We start from the raw sequence: 18,527 nt of genomic DNA, 5'->3' as shown, positions 1-18,527 counted from the left end.
TAGTTCCTAGAAAGGATAACACCCTTTCTCTGGGCCAGGTCTGTGAACTAGTTACTTCAACTTCCTGGTGAACCCAGAGTCCTTCCTCTGGGGCAGAAGCTCTTGAGCACCCCAGAAGTTCCACCAAGGCATGTGGATCCTGCACCCGGGCTGATGTTGGACCCAGGCCCTGGTCCCACTTCCCTTTGGTCACGACAGCATTGACCCTCATCAATACCCCACCCCAATAGACCCCAGACTCCACCTATGCCCAAATTTCTCCTCTCTTAAAAATAAACCAGATAACTGTACAAACAAAAGTTTTAATAATTTATTATTCTGGTAAGACATCCTCAATAAATAGAGTTGAAAAATTAAATAAATAAATAAATATTTTAAATATATATATAAATATATAAATAAATATTACTCGTCCCTATCAGTAGAAATTATCTCTTGTTTGTTTTCAGCTGTCCGGTCTGAGTCACCATTTTCAGAGGGCTATACTGCCCCCCACTGTGGCTGTGCTCCATCTCTTGGTCCCTTTAAGGCAGAAATCCTGAGTTCCTGGCTCATTACGCAGGCACAAAAGTAGCAGTCTGAGAAGCTGGATGCAGAGCTGGCCTGGGCCTCCTCATTTTTGGACTGGTTTTCAGCATTCAAAGGGGATATCAATCAGAAAGTTTTTAAGGTTGTCTATGAAATCCTTAAATGTGATGACTTGTATTTCACAGTCATCTTCCTGGAGGGGATAGAAAAACAAAACAAAAACGATAGCACTTGAGTCCAGGTAAGTGGATGATGTGGGGAGGTAGCTGTGTATCTCTGCTGCTTCTGAGAGCGCAGAGGCCAGAAGCCCATTCACAAGGATCAGGTGACACTCTAGCTGCCCATGTGCTGCCTAAGACGTGCACAGCTCTGCCGATGGCTTCCAGGGACTGTGCCCTAACAGAAGGACTGTCTCAGGTCTTCAGATTGGTTGGGCTGTCTCTTTGGTTCCTGCTGAGAGGCAAGCGACCAGCCTGAGGCATCTCCTCACCTCTAAAAAGATGCAAGACTCACTCACTGTCTTGGATGAGGAAAGAAAATAGGAATGTTTGGGGTGTCTGCCCGTTCTAGGAGCCTCCTCCTTGTATCGGTGGAACACAGGCATCCTTACAGGAAAGTCCTGCCAGGAAGTGGCACCTGGGTGCTGGCTCTTGGCTCCTCTGGGCTTGGGCAGGCCCTGAACTTCCTTGGGTTTGCCTCACCTCTGACTTCATGACTGACAATGGCATGTATGACATGGGCCGGTGGCTCCTCTTGGGGAGAGCAGTAGGCTCTCTGCTGTTCCTTAGCTCATCTATGGATGAATAGGAGCTATGGACCTTGAAGGGCTCCTGTGATACAGCTAATGACACAGAAACCACTTACTGGGACCCTGAACAGCTACAGCCAGAAGACTCCCGTTGCCGGTCCCTGCCTCCCAGACTAAGACCCTCGGCCCTGATGCTGGGTACTCACCGGGGTTGGGGGGCAGTACGTCTTGAAGTAGCTGGCTGTCATGTTCAAGGCACCCTTGAGTTTGGTGAAATTGCCCCGTAGACCCTGCTCGTATACCTTCAGGCGGGTCTGCATACATGTTAGCTTCTGTGAGAAACATCCACGTGTTGATAAGGAAAGGCCAAGTGCCCATAGAATTCAAGCTGACTTCTCCTCACTCCCTTCTATTCCCACCAAGGGACATGGGCTGGGGCTAGTCATAGCACTGCCCTGACCACTGCCCTTCTCCCTGCCTGGTCCAGGCCACCCTAAGCTAGCACAGCCACATCTATAGCCTGGTACCTCAAGAGGTTCCCAGTTCCACCCCCACCCCCCAATTTTGTAAGCGAAGGCTACTTGCTGCCATTCTAGAAAAGGAGATAGCCAGAGCCCAAACCTCTGTGTGGGCAAGCACTCTTCCAGAAGCCCCCCTCTATGCCCCTGTATAATCAACACCCTCTCTACATGGTCACAGGGCACAGAGAGAACTCTAAGGCAACAAGGCCAACTCATAAAGTGACTCTCACGCTCCCGTCAACCCCTGAAAATCTCTGACCTTTGAAAGCTGGCTCTGCCCAAACTTATTGCTCACTTGATAAAAGAGTACACATGACTGCCGCAGGGGCATGGCTATGGACGATAAAAGAGGGCACGTGACTGCTACAGAGGAATGGATAAAGAGATCCTGACTACCCAGACTCTGCCCCCTCCCCCTAGCAGCCACCGACAGGGGAGTGTAGAAAGCCTTGCAAGGGGGCTATGTAAAGCAGTCCTGCAGGACGACCCAGGAACCTCCACCAAAGAGAAGCAGCTTACCTTGGCAGAGAACTCATTAGAGACGACTTCTACCTCTTCATTCTGTAAAAGGGAAGTGCTGTGTTACCAAGCTGCCAGGCAGGGCAAGACAAGGGCCAATGGGTGACCTGGGGACAGCCCAGCTCTCTCCCTCACTCACCACTGTAACAGGCGTATCATTCAGGAGGCTCAGGGCTTCTTTGATGGCCTCTACATGCTTCCAAGGCCGGGTGACAGGGATGGGTGAGCGAGTGGGTGCTGAGAAGCTGTAGACCACAATGCCCAGGAAAAGTAAATTCTGCAGCCACATCCTCCTCCTCAGGACCTTAGCCTTTCTCTCTGAGTACTGGGCTCACTGCAAAAGAGCTCTTATATACACAGTTAGAGGAAATGATTAATGGTGACCACAGAACTCCAGGGGGGCGGGGGAACTACCTGAGTTGTGGAATCTCCTGGCTCTTATCAGCTATACATGGGGCCAGTAAGCTTTCCCCAGGTTGTCAGGCCTGGGGGGGGGGTGGTCATTAATAAGCCCTTCCAAGAACTGGCAGCCCACCTGGGAGCTGCTTTAAGGGCCTCTCCCACCCTGCCTGGACAGTCTGACCCAGCCTCTGGCTAGCCTCTCTTCTTTTGAGGGGCCTTCAGGCATATTTGGACTTCCTGACTTGGAGTGGCTGGGGCGGGGTTTGGGAGATACTGAGTGGGGCTCTTGCTTCCATAGCACCTGCTATTCCTGGAGGCCTTTGGGCAAGCTATACCTATTCTGGTGGCTCATTCCAACCCCGGTCTGTTCTCTTTCCAGCCTTCTTCTGAGATAAGCGCTTCTTAGGTCCATCTCACGATCTAATTAGACAAGGTCCAGCCTAATGGCACATTTCTATAATGGTCTCCACAGACTCCCACTGAGGAAACAGAGTCCTGGGCAAATTCTGCCCAGCAGAGCCCCACCCTGACCCCTGCCACCTTGGGAGCAGTGGGAATGGCATCGATGGGTATGGAAGCCAGGCAGACTATACCATGTTCTCTTATGGTACCATCCCAACTGACTGCTGTAACCCCAGTTATAAATCCCATTTAAAAAGGCATGTTCAATCCTAAAAATTCACAGCATCGCTAGAGCTTCTGACTGGGGCAGGTAAGGCCACCCCAGTTTGACTGCTGATTCTGCTCACCCCCCTTTTCCAAGTGACTATTCCTTTGAGATATGTGAGCCTCTTTGCCCTTTTAAGAGCAGCCTGCCATTTAAAAAGGACATAGTACTGCTGTCTGTACCACTAGGGGGGACCTGGGGTCTGTGGGATGCCCATAACATAGTAGCTGGCAGGTACTGGGTATAGGGACCCCCGGCTTCTCTAGCAAGTTCTCTTAGGCTTGCTGCACAGGCCTTGCTCCAGCCCACCTCCTACTCCAGAAGTTTTCTGTGGAATTAGGAACTGCTTCTGGAAAAGCTGCATGCTCTCAAGGGGCTAATGAGTGTTTGATTTTCACAATCATTTTTGGAGAAAACCGGCACGAGTTTGTGTTTGCACAAGGGATCCAGCCCAAGTCTGCCTATACAGGAAATTTGAGGCCATGGGGATACATATGTGTATCTCTTTAGTCATGTGTGTATGCTGGTGGTGTTGGATATATGTGTACTCACAGGAACATGTCAGGGTAGAGAAAGTTTTATGTAAGGGTGCATCTAACGTGAGCCGCACTTACTTTGCTTGCTTTGTGAGAGTCCTTGGGCTTCTGGCGGTGCCCTCTTGATATAAGAGAAGGCCCCTATGCCAAACAACATGCTTTAGGGCCCAAGAAGCTGATTCAGTGGACTGATGAAATCGGACAAAAGCAAGGGCTTTCCATGGTCAGATAACAGGTGGAACTCAGGACGAGGCCTCAGAGTCATTTAGGAAGGAAGACTGAAGACCACAGAATGGCCATGTTGAAGAACTAAAGACATTCATCTTAGCCCAAGCATGTGGCAGGATGGTGGCTAAGAGGAAAGCAGAGGCCACAGAGTCAAGATTCACGTCATGGATATGGTCTACAGGTGCCAAAGCTGTCGCCTATAGGGCAGGATTCTAAGGGCTGGGGGATGAAGTTTGTGGGTAGATATGAATCTTTCTCCTAGAAAGATGACATCAGGGTGGAGGTGGTGACCCAGGCAGGCATTCCTAGATTGCACGCATGGAAAGAAGCGGCAATAGCATCAGACAGTCTTGCTGACTCAATGGCCTCAGTGGGGCTGTGGCAGGGTGGAGGTGGGGACCAAAAGGGTGGAGTGACCCCTCTTGGCCTCCCAGCCTATAAGGCCAGGAGAGAACTCTCTGGAAGGAGTTTCCTGGGAGTGTCCCTTGACATGGGCCCTGGGGAAACCAGAAGCATGTGGCTGCCCCTGGATCTTTATCACAAGAGGAAGTCATCACCAGGGGGAAGGAAATGGGCCCCAAAGTCCCTCACATTGCATGGGACAGACACATGAGCATTTAAGATGGTCTGACCCATCCTGATGACAAACATTGTTTAGGGAGGTCTTCGTCCTCAATGGAGTCTGAGATCTAAGAGACCACTTGCAGCTCAGTCCAAAACAGGAAGGATGTTGGCAGAGCTAGGGTCTGAACTCATGCCTAGTCCCATACATGGATGCTTTCTACTGCCCTGGGGGGGGGGGGTGGATGGGCCACATAGAAAATTCTGGCCACCTGCTTAGCCCAGAAAATGGTGGACTTAACACTCTTGTCCAGCAGGGCAGCTCTATTGGTGGGAAGGCAGGAGTGGCCTGTGACTGTCCCAGGGACATCTTAGAGTTATAGAATTTTCCTAGCAGATTCTGCCCTCTATCTAGATATTGCTGTACCCCAGACTTGGACTCTTGTCTCCCTACTCAGTCACCATGAATTCTGGAATATCCCAGGAAAGTACCCCTCCGAAGGCTCCATTACATCATTCACTTGATGGATACTGTGTCTGTCTTAGGAAAGTTTATAGAAAGACTTTCCCAGGGGGAGGCAGTATTCTGACACCTTCCCCATCCTGGGGAAGTCCTAACTTGGAAGAAGACCAAGAACTTCTGTAATGTTCAAGGACTGTTGTGCCTTGTCCTGTCCCAGCCTCTGGGAGCATCTTTCTGGATAGATGTAGTGAAGTAGAGAGATGGCCTCTACCCAGAGACAAATTTTGTGGAGTCTTGCCCCACTTTGAGGGCCACAGTACAGCTCGACACCCTGGATGGCTTGTACGTTGCTGAGAAAGTGGTCCTACCCGCTCCCTGCTACCCTAGACACGTAGAGCCACAACTCTAGCCTTCTGTGTCTCCACTCCAGGATGACCCCACCCACATTCTCTGTCTTTGACCCACCCCAGTATATTTTAAAAGGCCAAATGTCCTTCTAGTTCTGTCTCAGCTGCCTGGGTATCCTCAGGTCCCTGGCACTGGTGAGTTCTGACGAATCTGGGAGGTCCTGAGGGCAGCATCCATTCAGCCAAGCCTCCACAAGGATATGTAATATGGTCCTAGCTCTCAGAGAGTTTGTGTCTGTGGCCCCATGGGGCATAGGACAGGGACAACCAGACCTAGACTTCTAGGCATGTGGTTAAGAGTGCCAATGAAGATAGGCATAAAACCAAACATAACAGCCATAAGGAAAGCCACGAAATGAGAATAAAACAAGTTATAGGAAGGCCTTGAGGGCAGTGGGTGCGGGACAGACAGAGAAGGACAGTGTCTGTCTGTGGAGCTCAAGGCCCAGGACAGCCAGACAGGTTAGGGATTATTTGCTTCGGTGGGGAAAATATAGGCTAGCAGTAACATTTGGGGTGCCAGCCAGACTAGTCTGGGTGAGGAAAAGAAAAAGCGAATAACGCCCCAGAAGGCTTGGTCAATTATTGGACCCAGCATTTAAGGCCCATGGGAGATCCTGGGGTGTTCTAGTACCGTGGAGTGAATTGTGATGGGATGCCAGCTTTTGAGAACAGACCAAGTGTAATAAAGCCCCTTCACTGGCTTTATTTCTTGTTCTTAGGGCTTCTTTGCTGTCTCCCCAGAACCTAGAAACTATGCTAATCCCGCACAGGCAGGTAAGTTCTGTGGGCACACAACCCCTGAAAGCAGAATCCCTCCACTGCCTGGGCTTCTCTACCCAAGATTCTCCCTCCGTGGTTAGGAATGCGTCCCACCCCTAAATCTATGCCCCAAGACTTATCTCCCACTGAGAGGTCATCAGGCACCCAGAAGGGACACTGTGTTTAATTGCGCCCCTTGAAAGAATCGTTGGGAGTGCATGCAACAAAATCAAAGGAGAAATGAGGAGAGAAGCCATCACAACCTCCTGGAGAGCTGAGGGCCCTTCTTCCTACCCAGGGTATGCGGGAGTTGCAGACCCTTGCTTGGCTCCGACACCTGCCAGCTTCAGGAGCTGACGGTCATAGTCAAAGCAGTGGTTGCTGCTTTATATTTTCATCAGGACAGGGTCCTAGAAGGAGCCATTCATAGGGTGGTTTGGGTCTACCCGGCTCCTTCACTCTCTCCTGGAGACCCTGTCTGGTCGGGTATGTCGATTGCCTCTCTGGAGAAGGCTCTGGTCTTAAACATTGTTCCAGGATCTTTGCCTCTGGATAATGCCCCCTGCCCAATACATACATACATACATACACAGCAGCTGCCCATGTCCTTTCTCAACACCTCCCGGAGTCCCTATGATCCCTCACATGGGTAAGGCCTGCATGTACCACTCCAACTCCAGCTGAAGGGCAAAAAGAAGTCATAAAAGGGGACCATAAACTGAGAGGGTCCTCAGAGTGCCTGTCTGCAGGTGGCAGGGAGAAGTCCTTGGAGACTCCCACCCCTAGGACCACCAGCTCCTCACTACTACTTCCTTAACACACACACACACACACACACACACACACACACACACACACACACACACACACACACTCACACACGCACGCATTTCCACACCCCCAGTCTGCTACATCCCAGCAAGGGTGCTACCAAGTCCCTCATATTCCCCTGCAGGAAGCCTCAGCCTCCCTGGTCCTGGATGCAGAGCTGCCGGACTCAGACCTGTCTTCAGACCTGGCCAGTGTGCTTCAAAACCACTTTCCTTCTCCGTGCCCAACCTTCCTCTTCATGAGGGGATGGAGACCTCTGCAGGTCACTGCAGAAATGCCTGGAGACTGGGACCTTGAGGTGCTTCTTAAATATTAGCTGAGAGCTAAGTGTATGAAGATTTTCTGCTTAGGTTTCCTGTTCGGACTAGTTGGGAGGCCCTCCTTTCCAGCCTCAGTTTCCCAAACTGTCAAAGAGAATCTTCGCCCAGGGTCTGTGCAGGTCAACATTCTACACAAAAGTGAGGTAAATTAAACTACCTCTGATGGAGAAGTTTAATCCCCATGCAGACCTGCTCTAGTGCCTCCTGACGTTCCCATGCATACCCTCAAGGGGCAAAGGCAGCCGGGAGACCAGGGTACAGTACCCTGTGCAGGGATCTGGGTGAACTACAGGGTAGCTGAGTTATACCCAGTTTCCTGTAAAGAGTCAATTAGGACACAAGACTGTCTTCCCTATTCCTGCCCTCTATCCTAGCTAGGAGGAGATAGTTCTATGTGGCCAGGAGCCAGGGTCACACCTTCTAGGAATAAGCAGCCTGACTCTTGTCTGCCTGAGGAGAGCAGGAATATTAAATTTGGCAATATTGCTTGGTCCAGGTGGCTCGCCACCCCTCTGGATTCACCACCAATAGTAACTCCAAGGTCTAGCAGTGACTGTCTATTTACTATGATTATTTTAAATATTCAGTTGTTTGGGTGATCGTATGCATGGCTTGTGTGTAGGAGTCAGAAGATAGTTCCCCCCTTTCCACCATGAGTACCCAGGATAGATTTCAGTCATCAGGTTTGGTGGCAAGTGCTTTAACCCACTGTTTTGTTGTTGTTGTTGCTGCTGCTGTTGTTGTTGGTTTTTGTGTGTTTTTTTTTTTTTTGAGACATGGTTTCTCTGTATACCCCTGCCTGTCCTAGAACTCACTCTGTAGACAAGGCTGGCCTCGAACTCAGAAATCTGCCTGCCTCTGCCTCCCAAGTGCTGGGGTTACAGGCATGCGCCGCCGCCGCCGCCGCCGCCGCTGCCACCACCACCACCACCACCTGGCTAACTCACTGTTAAAGTCCTAGAAATCAAATTCTGGTGGTCATGTCTGGCCACAAGTGCCACCAAGCCTTCTCATTGGACTGGCTGTGTAATATTTTTATTAGCACGCTCACCCCAGTGTATGGGACCAGGATACAAATATGTTACACTATATGATCAGAGGAGGGGGGAAGAAGGGAAACCTATATTCTGGTGCCAGAAGTGAAGGGTTAGTGTCTAGCCTCCTTTCTGGCATGTCCCCAACTCCCTGCTCATAGAGGCACCTGTCTCCACATCAGTTGTCTGTGCTGCCTAGATTGGTCTCTAGGACATGTCTGGGCACTCCTAGGAGGGCCAGGCTGGAGCATCTACAGGAGGGCATCCCAGCAGTCAGAGTTGAAGGCTGCCATCTGAGAGGGAAGATACAAAGTTCCAAAACTAAGAGTCTATACACCTTGGGGATTAGAGAGTGCCCAGGAGTGGAATAGTGTCTGTACCACCCAGGCTGGAAGTAGAAGGTGAGTCTGGGGTCTCCAGAAGCTGTGTGAGAAACAGAGGAAGGTCTGAGTGACTGTGACTGGAAGGACTGCAGTGAATTAATACACACTATCTCTCAGAGGCATGTAGCAGGATTTGGGGGCACAGAGGAAATCACAGAGGAGTCTAAGCTCTGGTGTGGGGGAAGGCAGGGAAGTAGGAAAGGGGGACAGAAAAGAATGGGAAAGTATGTACGGGGGTGCTTCTGTGAGTGCAGAGGGATAGACTGACAGGTGCACACTCATGCTACAACTTGAAGCGTGTGGTAGCACAGGGCATCAGTGGGAACGCGTGCCCTCGGGGACCCCGGGCCGAAGGAAGGGCTCCTGTGTCTCGGTGGCAGCAGCAGACACACTTCAGCTTAGTGCTTCAGAAGCTCACGAATCCCACTGTCTGGACTTCTCTGTTCTCTGTGCCTCAGGCTCTCTCCACTGTCACAACAGGGGCAATCCTAGACAACTTCAGGCCTTGTGGGGATTCTCTGTGTCCCTTTTCACTCCAGGAAGACAATGTCTTTACCCAAATACACACCCACAGCTGTGAGCCCAACTTCAAGTTTTTGAAGGAGAAAGTAGCCCCATTCATCCCATGAGAACTCCCTCTGTCAGCCTGGGTGTCCCTCGCCTCCGTGTTCTCTCACCATCCCAGACCCTGGAACCCTTTCCCTTCAGGACTACCCTCTGCTTCTACCCACAGCTTTCTCCCTCTCTGCCCTGGCCCTTTCCTATTGCTGTAAAATTCAGTATCTTCAAGGTCCCATCCTAACCATCCACATCTCTACATCCGCCACGCCCCAGGCCTCTTGGTCATTCAGTTTTGTTATCTCCAATGGTTGTCATACTGGTCGGGTTGTTCTGGGAGTAGGGAAGTCCGAATGAGGTGAAGGGACCAGCTGAGGCCAGAAGGGGTCCTGCCTCCACCTGGGTCACACTGAGTGGTTTGACTGCTCAGACTCTCCTGGGCTTAATTCACCCTACACTATTAGACATCTATGCCTTTACCACTCAGAACTGTCTGACTCCTCCCTGTATCTTGCCCATCCATTGCCTGGTGGAGTTCTACATCATGAGTGAGCTCTGAGCATCCCTCCTAGTGGAAAGCACCTGAGAAAAACTTCCATCCATCCTCTTCATTCTGTACTGACTCCCCTTCCCTACATTTTGCCTGCTAACTGGACAGAGCCAGGAGGCTCCTGTAGATGCTAAGCTATATCTCATTAACCCTGCCTCTGCATGGTAGAAGCTATGGAGGTCCCCAGGAACTGATTCAAATGGTATTTCAACCCAGGGAGGAAAGAATCTTTCTTTGTCTGGGGAGTTTCAATTTGTGGAGTGAATTTAGCCAGGTTCTCTTCCTTAGCTACTTGCCTTTCTGGAAATTTCTCCTTGATTCATTCTTCTGAGGTCCCACATCTTTTTAGGTAAAGAAAAGATCTGCTTCCTATTTTGCCCTCCTGATGAAAAGCTGTACTTGTAAAATTAAGATAAAAACTAAGTGAAATTGCTAGTGGCCACGCGACCTACTCTCTAGAAGGAACACTTCTGATGAGGTGGCCTTATCAGCCAGTCCTCTAGGATCTACCATGGAGTGTTGCTGCCCTCTGCTGCCCTTCGGATTTACTGACCCAGTACAGTCTGGGGGCCATGACAACTGCAAGCCACCAGCTCCTTGGCGATGTTGGATCTTGTCAGTGGCTGGGCATGACAAAGGACCTGTCCCCCTGGAGTGTTATAACAAGAAATTATACAGAGCAGGGATTGTCTATAGTTCTAGAAGCTGAGAAGCCTGAAGAGAAGGAACCAATAGGCTCAGTTGCTTGTTAGCCTTCCACCCCCAGTTCACAGACAGCTGTCACGCTGTGTCCTCACATGGAAAGGGGACTCTAGGGCCTTCTAGGAGTCCTTTAAAAAAAAAAGACATGTTTTAAGCTATGTGTATGGAGGTTGTGTGTGTTGGGGCGGGCTTCTGTGTGTCTTAGAGCCAAAAGAGGGCACTAGATCCCTTGGAAATGAAGCTATAAGCAGTTGTGAGCCACCTAAAGACCAGTCCACGCTCTTGGCTGCTGAGCAACCTCTTTAGCCCAGTGTCCTTTATTTATGAGCCCCTTACACTTTATTTCTTTTTCAAGACTCCACTAGCAAATACCATCACACAAGTGTTTAGGGTTACACAGTCAAAGTCCAAAGCACATAAATATTCCTCCAAATCCTATCAGGAACCAACCACAACTTGATTCTAGATTCCAACCTAGGGCTGTGTTTGGGCAAGGCTGTGTTGTCCCCAGACAGGGTCTGAGGTTTGAGGTCACAGGTAAAGCTAAGTAAGACAGGTCAGTGGTCATTTCTGACTCTAGCTGGCCATAGGTACAGACTGGACAATTCTAGGACATTCCACAGGATGTCTGAGGAGGCTCAATCCCACTTCAGGGATGTCACCTCCTTCTTCCGCTCCCTGCCTGCAACGTGTCTTGTGTTTCTGACCTCTCTCCTTACTCTTGACCCAGACACTAACTTCTGCTTATTGTATGTTTCTGTAGCAACAGAGACCTGGGCCACCCCAGTGTCCAACTCAGAGCTTGGGAAAGTAGCAGACATTGCTCTCGTTCCAGGATCCTTCTGTCCCATGAGTGCTCTGAGCACATTGTGGTACCTGGCCATCGCTCCTGCTGCCCATAGATGTTTTTCCCCCTCTGATTGTCACACAGCTGGCACTTTCTTGTCATTTAGGTCTCCACCTGTATGTCAGCTTCCTTGGAGAGACTTTCACAACCATCCAATCTAAAGCACACCCTGCCTCTCAAGCTCTCTCTGTTTAGTTCACTATCAAATCCACACGACCAGTACAGAGCCTCCCACATAGGCACTTAGTCAATGTACACAGGAAAACACAAGGCACTGTGGAAATACAGTGACCTTCGGCTAGAGAAGCCATGAGTTCACAGCCATGGGACTGGAGCTCTAAGAAGTACATCTGTCAGTGAGATGGCTAGGCAAGAGAAAATGGACTGCTGCCCCACTTCTGGTGAGGGAGGCTCCCACAGCTGGGAAAGTAAAGCAGATTTCCAGGGAGAGACTGCCGGGAGGTGTGCCAACTGGGTTTTTGTCAACTTGACACAAATAGAGTCACCTGGAAGACAGAATCTCAGTTGAAGAAATACCTCTGTCAGACTGGCCTGTGGGCATGTCTGAAGGGGGTTTTCTTGTTTAATGATTAATATGGGAGGGCCCCGTCCACGGTGGGTGGGCCGATGGTCGGGAGCTGTGTAAGAATGCGAACTGAGCAAGCCAGTAAGCAGCACTCCTTGTCTTCAGCTTCACCTCCTGCCTTGGAGTCTTGCTTTGGCTTCCCTTGATGCTAGACTGAGTTGTAAGCTGAAAGAAACCCTTTCCTTCACAAGGTGCTTTTGCTCAGTACTTTAGCACAACAGAGAAGCAAACTAATGCAAAGAATGCTTCTTGATTTGCATGCTTGTAAATTCTACCCCTAAGACTAATATCATGTGCAGATAACTGAGCATTGCCTGACCGTTATCTTTTTTTTTTTTTTAGAGTTTAAAAATATAGCATGCAAGGTGATGGATTTCATTATGCAATTTCAAACATACTTTTTTTGAAACCCCACTCCCCACCTCACCTCTCTTAGGACCTCTGTTTCTCCTCTCATGGTCCTTCTACTTCCAGGACCTATGACCACACCTACATAGAGACACGTGCATAAAAATTTTAATATAGGACCTCCATCAGAGAGAAAGTATGTGATACTTGTTTTTCTAAGTCTGGGTTACTTCTCTTAAATATAATCATTTCCAGTTTGATCCCCCCCCCGGAAATCCCATGATTTCATTTTTCTTTGTTACTGTATAAAACTCCACTATGTAAATGGCGTTTCCTTTATCTAGACATCTGTTGATGGGCATCTAGGCTGGTTCCATTTCCTGGCTACTTCGAAGAATACAGCAAAAAACATGATTGTTCAAGTGTCTCCGTGATAGGAATTAGAGTCTTTTAGATGCAAAACTGAGCATATGGTGGGTCTACTTTTGGGTCATGATAGAATTCTATATTGATTTCCATAATGGTTGTACCAGTATATACGCCCAACTAAGTAAGCAATACGTAAGGGGTTCTCTTTCTCCACACACTGACCACCATTTGTGTATGCGTGCGTGCGTGCGTGTGTGTGTGTGTGTGTGTGTGTGTGTGTGTGCGCGCGCGCGCGCGCGCGCGTGGGGGTGCACATATGTGCATGCACACACCCTATTCTAGCTGAGTGAGATGGAATCCCAAAATAGTCTTAATTTAGATAAATATGTGTGTGTAATTTTTTCAAATATTTATTGGCCATCTGTTTCTTCTCTGAGAACTGCCTATTCACCTCAGCCTTTCATTTGTGCTCTGAAGATGTGGAGGTTTGGTGTTCAATTTTTTTCAGTTTTTGGTGTGTGGTAGATCTTAACCCCCTGTCAGTTAAAGTTTTCTATTATTCTGTCTCTCCATATTGTTGAGTTATTTGACTGCGTAGAACCCTTGTATTTCATGGATGCTGTTTGTCAGTCTTTAGGGTTAGTTCCTGTGCTGCTGGAGTCCCTTGAAGTGTTCTTGCTCGTGCCTATGTTTCTGTCAGTTTCAGCGCTTCATATTCAAGTCTTAGATTCATTTTTAAATCAATTTTTGTGTACCATGGGAGATAAAGGTCTACTTCTATTATTCTGTATGTGGTTTGAAGTCTGTTTCTCTCCATCCCCAGGTACCTTTTAATGCCTTTGTCAAAAATTAGATGAGGGTAACTGTGTGGGTTTATTGTTGGGCCCTCTATTCTGCCCCATTGACTGACATATCTGTTTAATGCTGCATTTGTCACTATGGCTTTGCAGTATATTTTGAGGTCAGATATTATGATACTTCTAGCACTATTCTTTCTGCCTGGGACTCTCTAAGCTACTTGGGGTATAAGAACTTTAGGATTTTTTTCTTCTGTTCCTGTGAAAAATGTTACTGGAATTTTGTTGAAAATTACATTGAATCTGTAGACAATTTTTTGAGTGGGGGCAATATAACCATTTTTACAATATTCTTCCTGCCAATAATTTCAGTCTTAAAGTTTTTATCATAGAATCCTATCATCTCTTCGGCTAGGTTTAATATCCTTTCTAGATATTTTAAATTTTGAAGCTACTGTGAATGGTGAGTATTTCTAGTTCCTTTCTCATAAAAGTTGTTATTAATATATGAAAGAGTTACAAACTTTGTATGAAGATTTGGGTTCTGAAACTTTGCTGAGAACATTTTGTCAAACCTAAGGATTTTTTGTTGGAAACTCTAAGGTCTTTTAAACATATTCATGTCATCTGCAGATAAGGATAATCTGATTTTATTCTGTAATTATATCTGTTGTTTTTTTTTTCTTTGTCTATTGCTTTGGCAAAGACTCAAAGCCCAATAGTGAATATAAGTGGAGAAAGTGGATACCCTTATCCTGTTCTAGGTTTTAAAGAAAGGCTCTCAGTTTTTGCCTGTTTCGTATATTGTTAACTATAGGCTTGCCATATGTAGTATTTATTATGTTGTGGTATATGCCTTCTAAATTACTTTGGGACTTTTGTCATGAAGGCACGTTAAACTTTGCCAAATGCCTTTTCTGTACCCACTGAGATGGTAGTGCGATTTCTGTTCTTAAGTCTATTTGTGGAGTGTACTGTATTGATTGATCTGTGCATGCTAACCAAACTTGCATCCATGAAACTAATCTGGTCATGATTATGATCTTCTTAATGTGTTCTTGAATTCAGTTTGCAAACATTTTGTTGGTTGTGTGTGTGTGTGTGTGTGTGTGTGCGTGTGTGTGTGTGTTGTGTGAATACAGGTGCATGAGTACCACAGTGCAAGTATGTCAGTTCTCTCCTGTCACCTTGTGGGTGGAGTCCAGGGATCAAACTTGGGTTATTGGACCTGCACACAAAGTGCCTCCACCCACTGAGCCAGTCCATGCGCTGTCCTTTTAAATTTGATTTATTCTTTCAATTTTAAAAATGTCTGTTTGGTTCTTTCTTTAGCATCTCGGTTTCCTGGGTGGATCTGCTTTTTCTCCTGGTTTTGAATTTCTCCCGTGAGTTAATGATCACTTTTACTTGACTGCTTTTTATTTCAGTTCTTAATTGACTTCTTTGCTGCTCTAGGCAGCAGGGGTGGGGGGATTATATGGTTATTTATCCTTTATGAAGCCGGGCTCTGCAATCTTCTAGTATTTCGGCTCTTTCCTTTTCCTTAGGTTGAGTTGTGAGCTAGCGATTGTGCTGTAACGGGTTGCAGTCTCATAGCTTTTGTGATCTTCCTGTTGTGTCTATGCATCTGTTAGGGTAGATCTGTCCCCTTTTTATGGTCCCCTGCTTTCCCTACTCCTCTTGCTTGCTTGCTTTATTTTAAGTGAGTCGTTTATACCTGCTGTAATTAAGGTAGGAGACAACTGTGGTAACATTCAAGACTTAACTGCTGTCCTGGTGTTGGATTTATAGAAGATATTTGTGCACTTTGGGGTGCCTCTGGTAAGGTTTAGACACAACATTTTTGTGTCTGGGGAAAGAATGGTTTATCATTTCTGTTAGAGCTAAGGGTATCAATATGTAACTGGGGAAATAGAAGCTTGGAGGAAATGGAGACAGGAAGAAGGAGGTAATAAGTTAAGAACGAAAAGAGAAAAGACGCAGGTGTGAGTTCCGAGGAGCAGAGAAACTTCTGCAGAAATAAGTACTGTGGACATCTCAGTCTCCACATGTGGGGAGGTGGCTGCTAGTCTCAGTAGTTCAAACAAGTTAAGTCACAGTGTCCTTCCAGAAGAGATATACCTCCACCACTAAAGTCCACTCCGTCAGAATTCCCTGCTCTGGGGCCTGCAGCTGCAGGCTACAACTTTACCTCTGGCATTTTGAAGATTGGATTTTGAGATGTATGAGGCCCACACATATGAGCTTACCTTTGTGCACCGTCAGGGCATCACACCAGGTCCCACAGCACACTCTCACAGTCCAGTGTGGCTCACAGGCAGTGTCTTCTCTGGCAATATCTCCTGGTCTTCAGCCTCGGGTCTCTGGGTTGCACCAGCCAAAATCTGTGCACACCTTATCCAACCTCTGGTTGCATTTCCAGAGCCTGGACCCCGTCTTTCCAGCTCCTGAGGTGGACACCTATACTTAAATTGAGTTGGCCAGCAGGGGCAGAGTTGTGGCTGATACCAGTGGTTTGGCCCCTTCATGGAGAAACTCCCATCTCGGCTTACTTCTGTTTTCTTTAAAAATATTTCCTTTCATATATGAATAGAGCTATTGTGTTTTTAATCTAGTTGTCATCTATGTGTGCACATCCAGCTTCTAATCTACCACCTTGCCCAGTTCTGGAATTTCTTTTTAAACGTTGACAATTAGTTCCATGAGCCAGTATGGTGGTCTCAGCTCACCACTGACTCTGAGCCCTATGTGGATTCGTTATTGGGGAAGCATGGATGGACAGGAGAGCAGGTAGCAGGACCACGGACAGAGGCGGGGCTGAGGCTAAGCTATGACTCAGCCTAGGCATGAAGTAAAGCACAGATGCTGTCTCAGATATGATGGAAATAGGGCCAGGCACAACGTTCATGAGTGAAGGCAAGTGGGTAAAGTGGATACCCAAGAGAACTGGGCAATCTAGGCTAGACTCTAAATTAACTGAACATATTAGACTCATCTCCGCCCCCACATTCCCAGCACCTAGGTGAACCCTAAGACTCGAGCATATCTTCCTCTAGTGGTCATTTCAAGAACTGCAGGGATATCTCTCACTTCTCTGTCTTCTGAGCATCCCAAGTGCTGGGAAAGAGGAGGAATGGAGGCTGGGAGAGGAGAGATTTATTTCTTTGGGAATTTAAAAGTTTATCTGGTAGAGGTACATAGAAGAATGCGTTTCTGAGCTAGTGGCAGATAAGCTACCCACTTCCTCCTACATTTTCAACAACTGGGCTGTTCCTCACTTGAAACCTAAAGAGATAAAGCTAGAAAAGAAAAATAAAGGGGAATGAGCCCCAGGATCTGATGTCAGTACCCAAAGTTGCCTTTATGTGCTCTTGAGGAATCAGGGAGGATACTACTCCCTAGCTTGGTGACGGAAAAAGAAGGCCCATTCGGCCTCTTGTCTCGCCTGGCTCCTAGGCTAGAGGACTCACCAGGCAGGGTTCAGGGTGCTGGGCAGGGAGGCACACAGTACTAAAGAGTCAGCTGGTAGGCTGATTCCCATCTTGGTGCTGTCCCAGACTCCACCAATCACATTGTTTTCTGCAACTAAGACACCATATGGTTGTCCTTCTTGTAGGCCCCTCCCTATCCTTCTCTTTCAGAGGAAGCCCCGTCATGGGTCATCTTGGACAATCCAGAGGGATACAGTAGAAACCCTACAGAAGGACTGAGCTGACACTGGCTGAAGGTTTAGGTAGGAAGAAAGGTAGGGGGAAGGTCTGGGAAGCCACAGCTTTTATTTGCTGGAGCCCCCATGGCATTGATAAACGTGAGGAAACGCAAGCAAAAAGTGAGGGCGTGTCCCATCAGACAGTCTTAGGATATAGGCAAGCCCCTAGGTACCTCTTCCAACGATTTAGGGTTAAGGCTCAAAGATGCATTTTTAAAGCTTGGTCCAGCTCAATAGGTCATGAATCCCAAGGTCAGTCTGGAGTCAGGCACAAGGTAGGGAGACTAAATCAGCCAAGAGAAGCCAGAAGCCTAGGCAGGCATGGAAACTTCTGGAAGAAGTAGGATTTCTGGGTCTGAGTAACCTGCATGCTCAGAGAGTACGGCCAGATGGGAACTCAGAGAATGAATGGTACTTCTACTATGGGAGGTGTTTGGGGCACTGCTGCAGTTCTAAGCATGACCAGTAGGGAGGCATTCCAATGGATTTCAGTACTCAGCAGCGGGTTCGCAGCCGCCAAGCCTGAATGAAGTCCTGGAGGGGGGCACTGCTTAGAAGCTGCATTTACTTGGCCTTCCTTTGCCACACTGGACTTCCAAAGTCCCATTAAACAGAGATCACACATTCTGGTTTGGAGTGAAGAATAGATGAAATAATCTATTATTTCTTCCAGACAGAGATCTGATAGATGCTGCATGCTGTGCGGCCACTTGTGATGTCTGGACAAGTGTCCTCTTGGACTGTTACAGAGATGATGCCAAACTAAGAAACTGGACAAAAAAACACCCCACATTTGTTCAAAGTTATTTATTTCCACAAGGGTTTAAAAGCCTGTTTAAAACATGAGGGACAAATGAACACGCCCCCAATCTCTCTTGGAATTTTTTTTTCAATACAGGGAGAAACTCTTCCTCAGCTAAAACAGATATACTTCACATTGCAGAATGTAATAAATAAATAAATATATAAATACATAAATAAATAGCCTTAATGGAATAAAATAGGAACATAATTAGGTAAGGCCAAAGGAGAGTTGCAAATTTCAGAAGGTAGATAAATTGATAAGACATCTGATGGCATAAAGGAATGTGAGCTCCTCCTGAACACAGGCCGTGAAGAACACGCAGACTCTGGCTGCTCTTCCTTCTGTT

General features: G+C 47.6%; 1 protein-coding gene across 1 annotated transcript; it reads right to left on the bottom strand.

The window, feature by feature from the left end:
• Positions 1–427: 427 nt before the first annotated feature.
• Csf2 (colony stimulating factor 2) lies at positions 428–2,605 on the bottom strand. Its single transcript, XM_052196995.1, has 4 exons — positions 2,456–2,605; positions 2,317–2,358; positions 1,483–1,608; positions 428–721 (listed from the first exon to the last, which is right to left on the bottom strand). Exons 1-4 carry the CDS (start codon positions 2,603–2,605, stop codon positions 632–634), a joined length of 408 nt encoding a protein of 135 aa, XP_052052955.1. The 3' UTR covers positions 428–631.
• Positions 2,606–18,527: the final 15,922 nt, after the last annotated feature.

This window comes from Apodemus sylvaticus, chromosome 10, assembly GCF_947179515.1.
Source record: "Apodemus sylvaticus chromosome 10, mApoSyl1.1, whole genome shotgun sequence".
Taxonomy (NCBI): domain Eukaryota; kingdom Metazoa; phylum Chordata; class Mammalia; order Rodentia; family Muridae; genus Apodemus; species Apodemus sylvaticus.
The sequence above is the reverse complement of the archived record's forward strand: the minus strand, read 5'-3'. Positions and strand labels throughout refer to the sequence as shown.

Coding starts and splice junctions, on each gene's coding strand:
- Csf2 (XM_052196995.1), bottom strand. CDS start 2,605: ATGTGGCTGCAGAATTTACTTTTCCTGGGCATTGTGGTCTACAGCTTC. Junction 2,359..2,455: donor ATGATACGCCTGTTACAGTG/GTGAGTGAGGGA, acceptor TCCCTTTTACAG/AATGAAGAGGTAGAAGTCGT. Junction 722..1,482: donor CGTACTGCCCCCCAACCCCG/GTGAGTACCCAG, acceptor TATCCCCTCCAG/GAAGATGACTGTGAAATACA.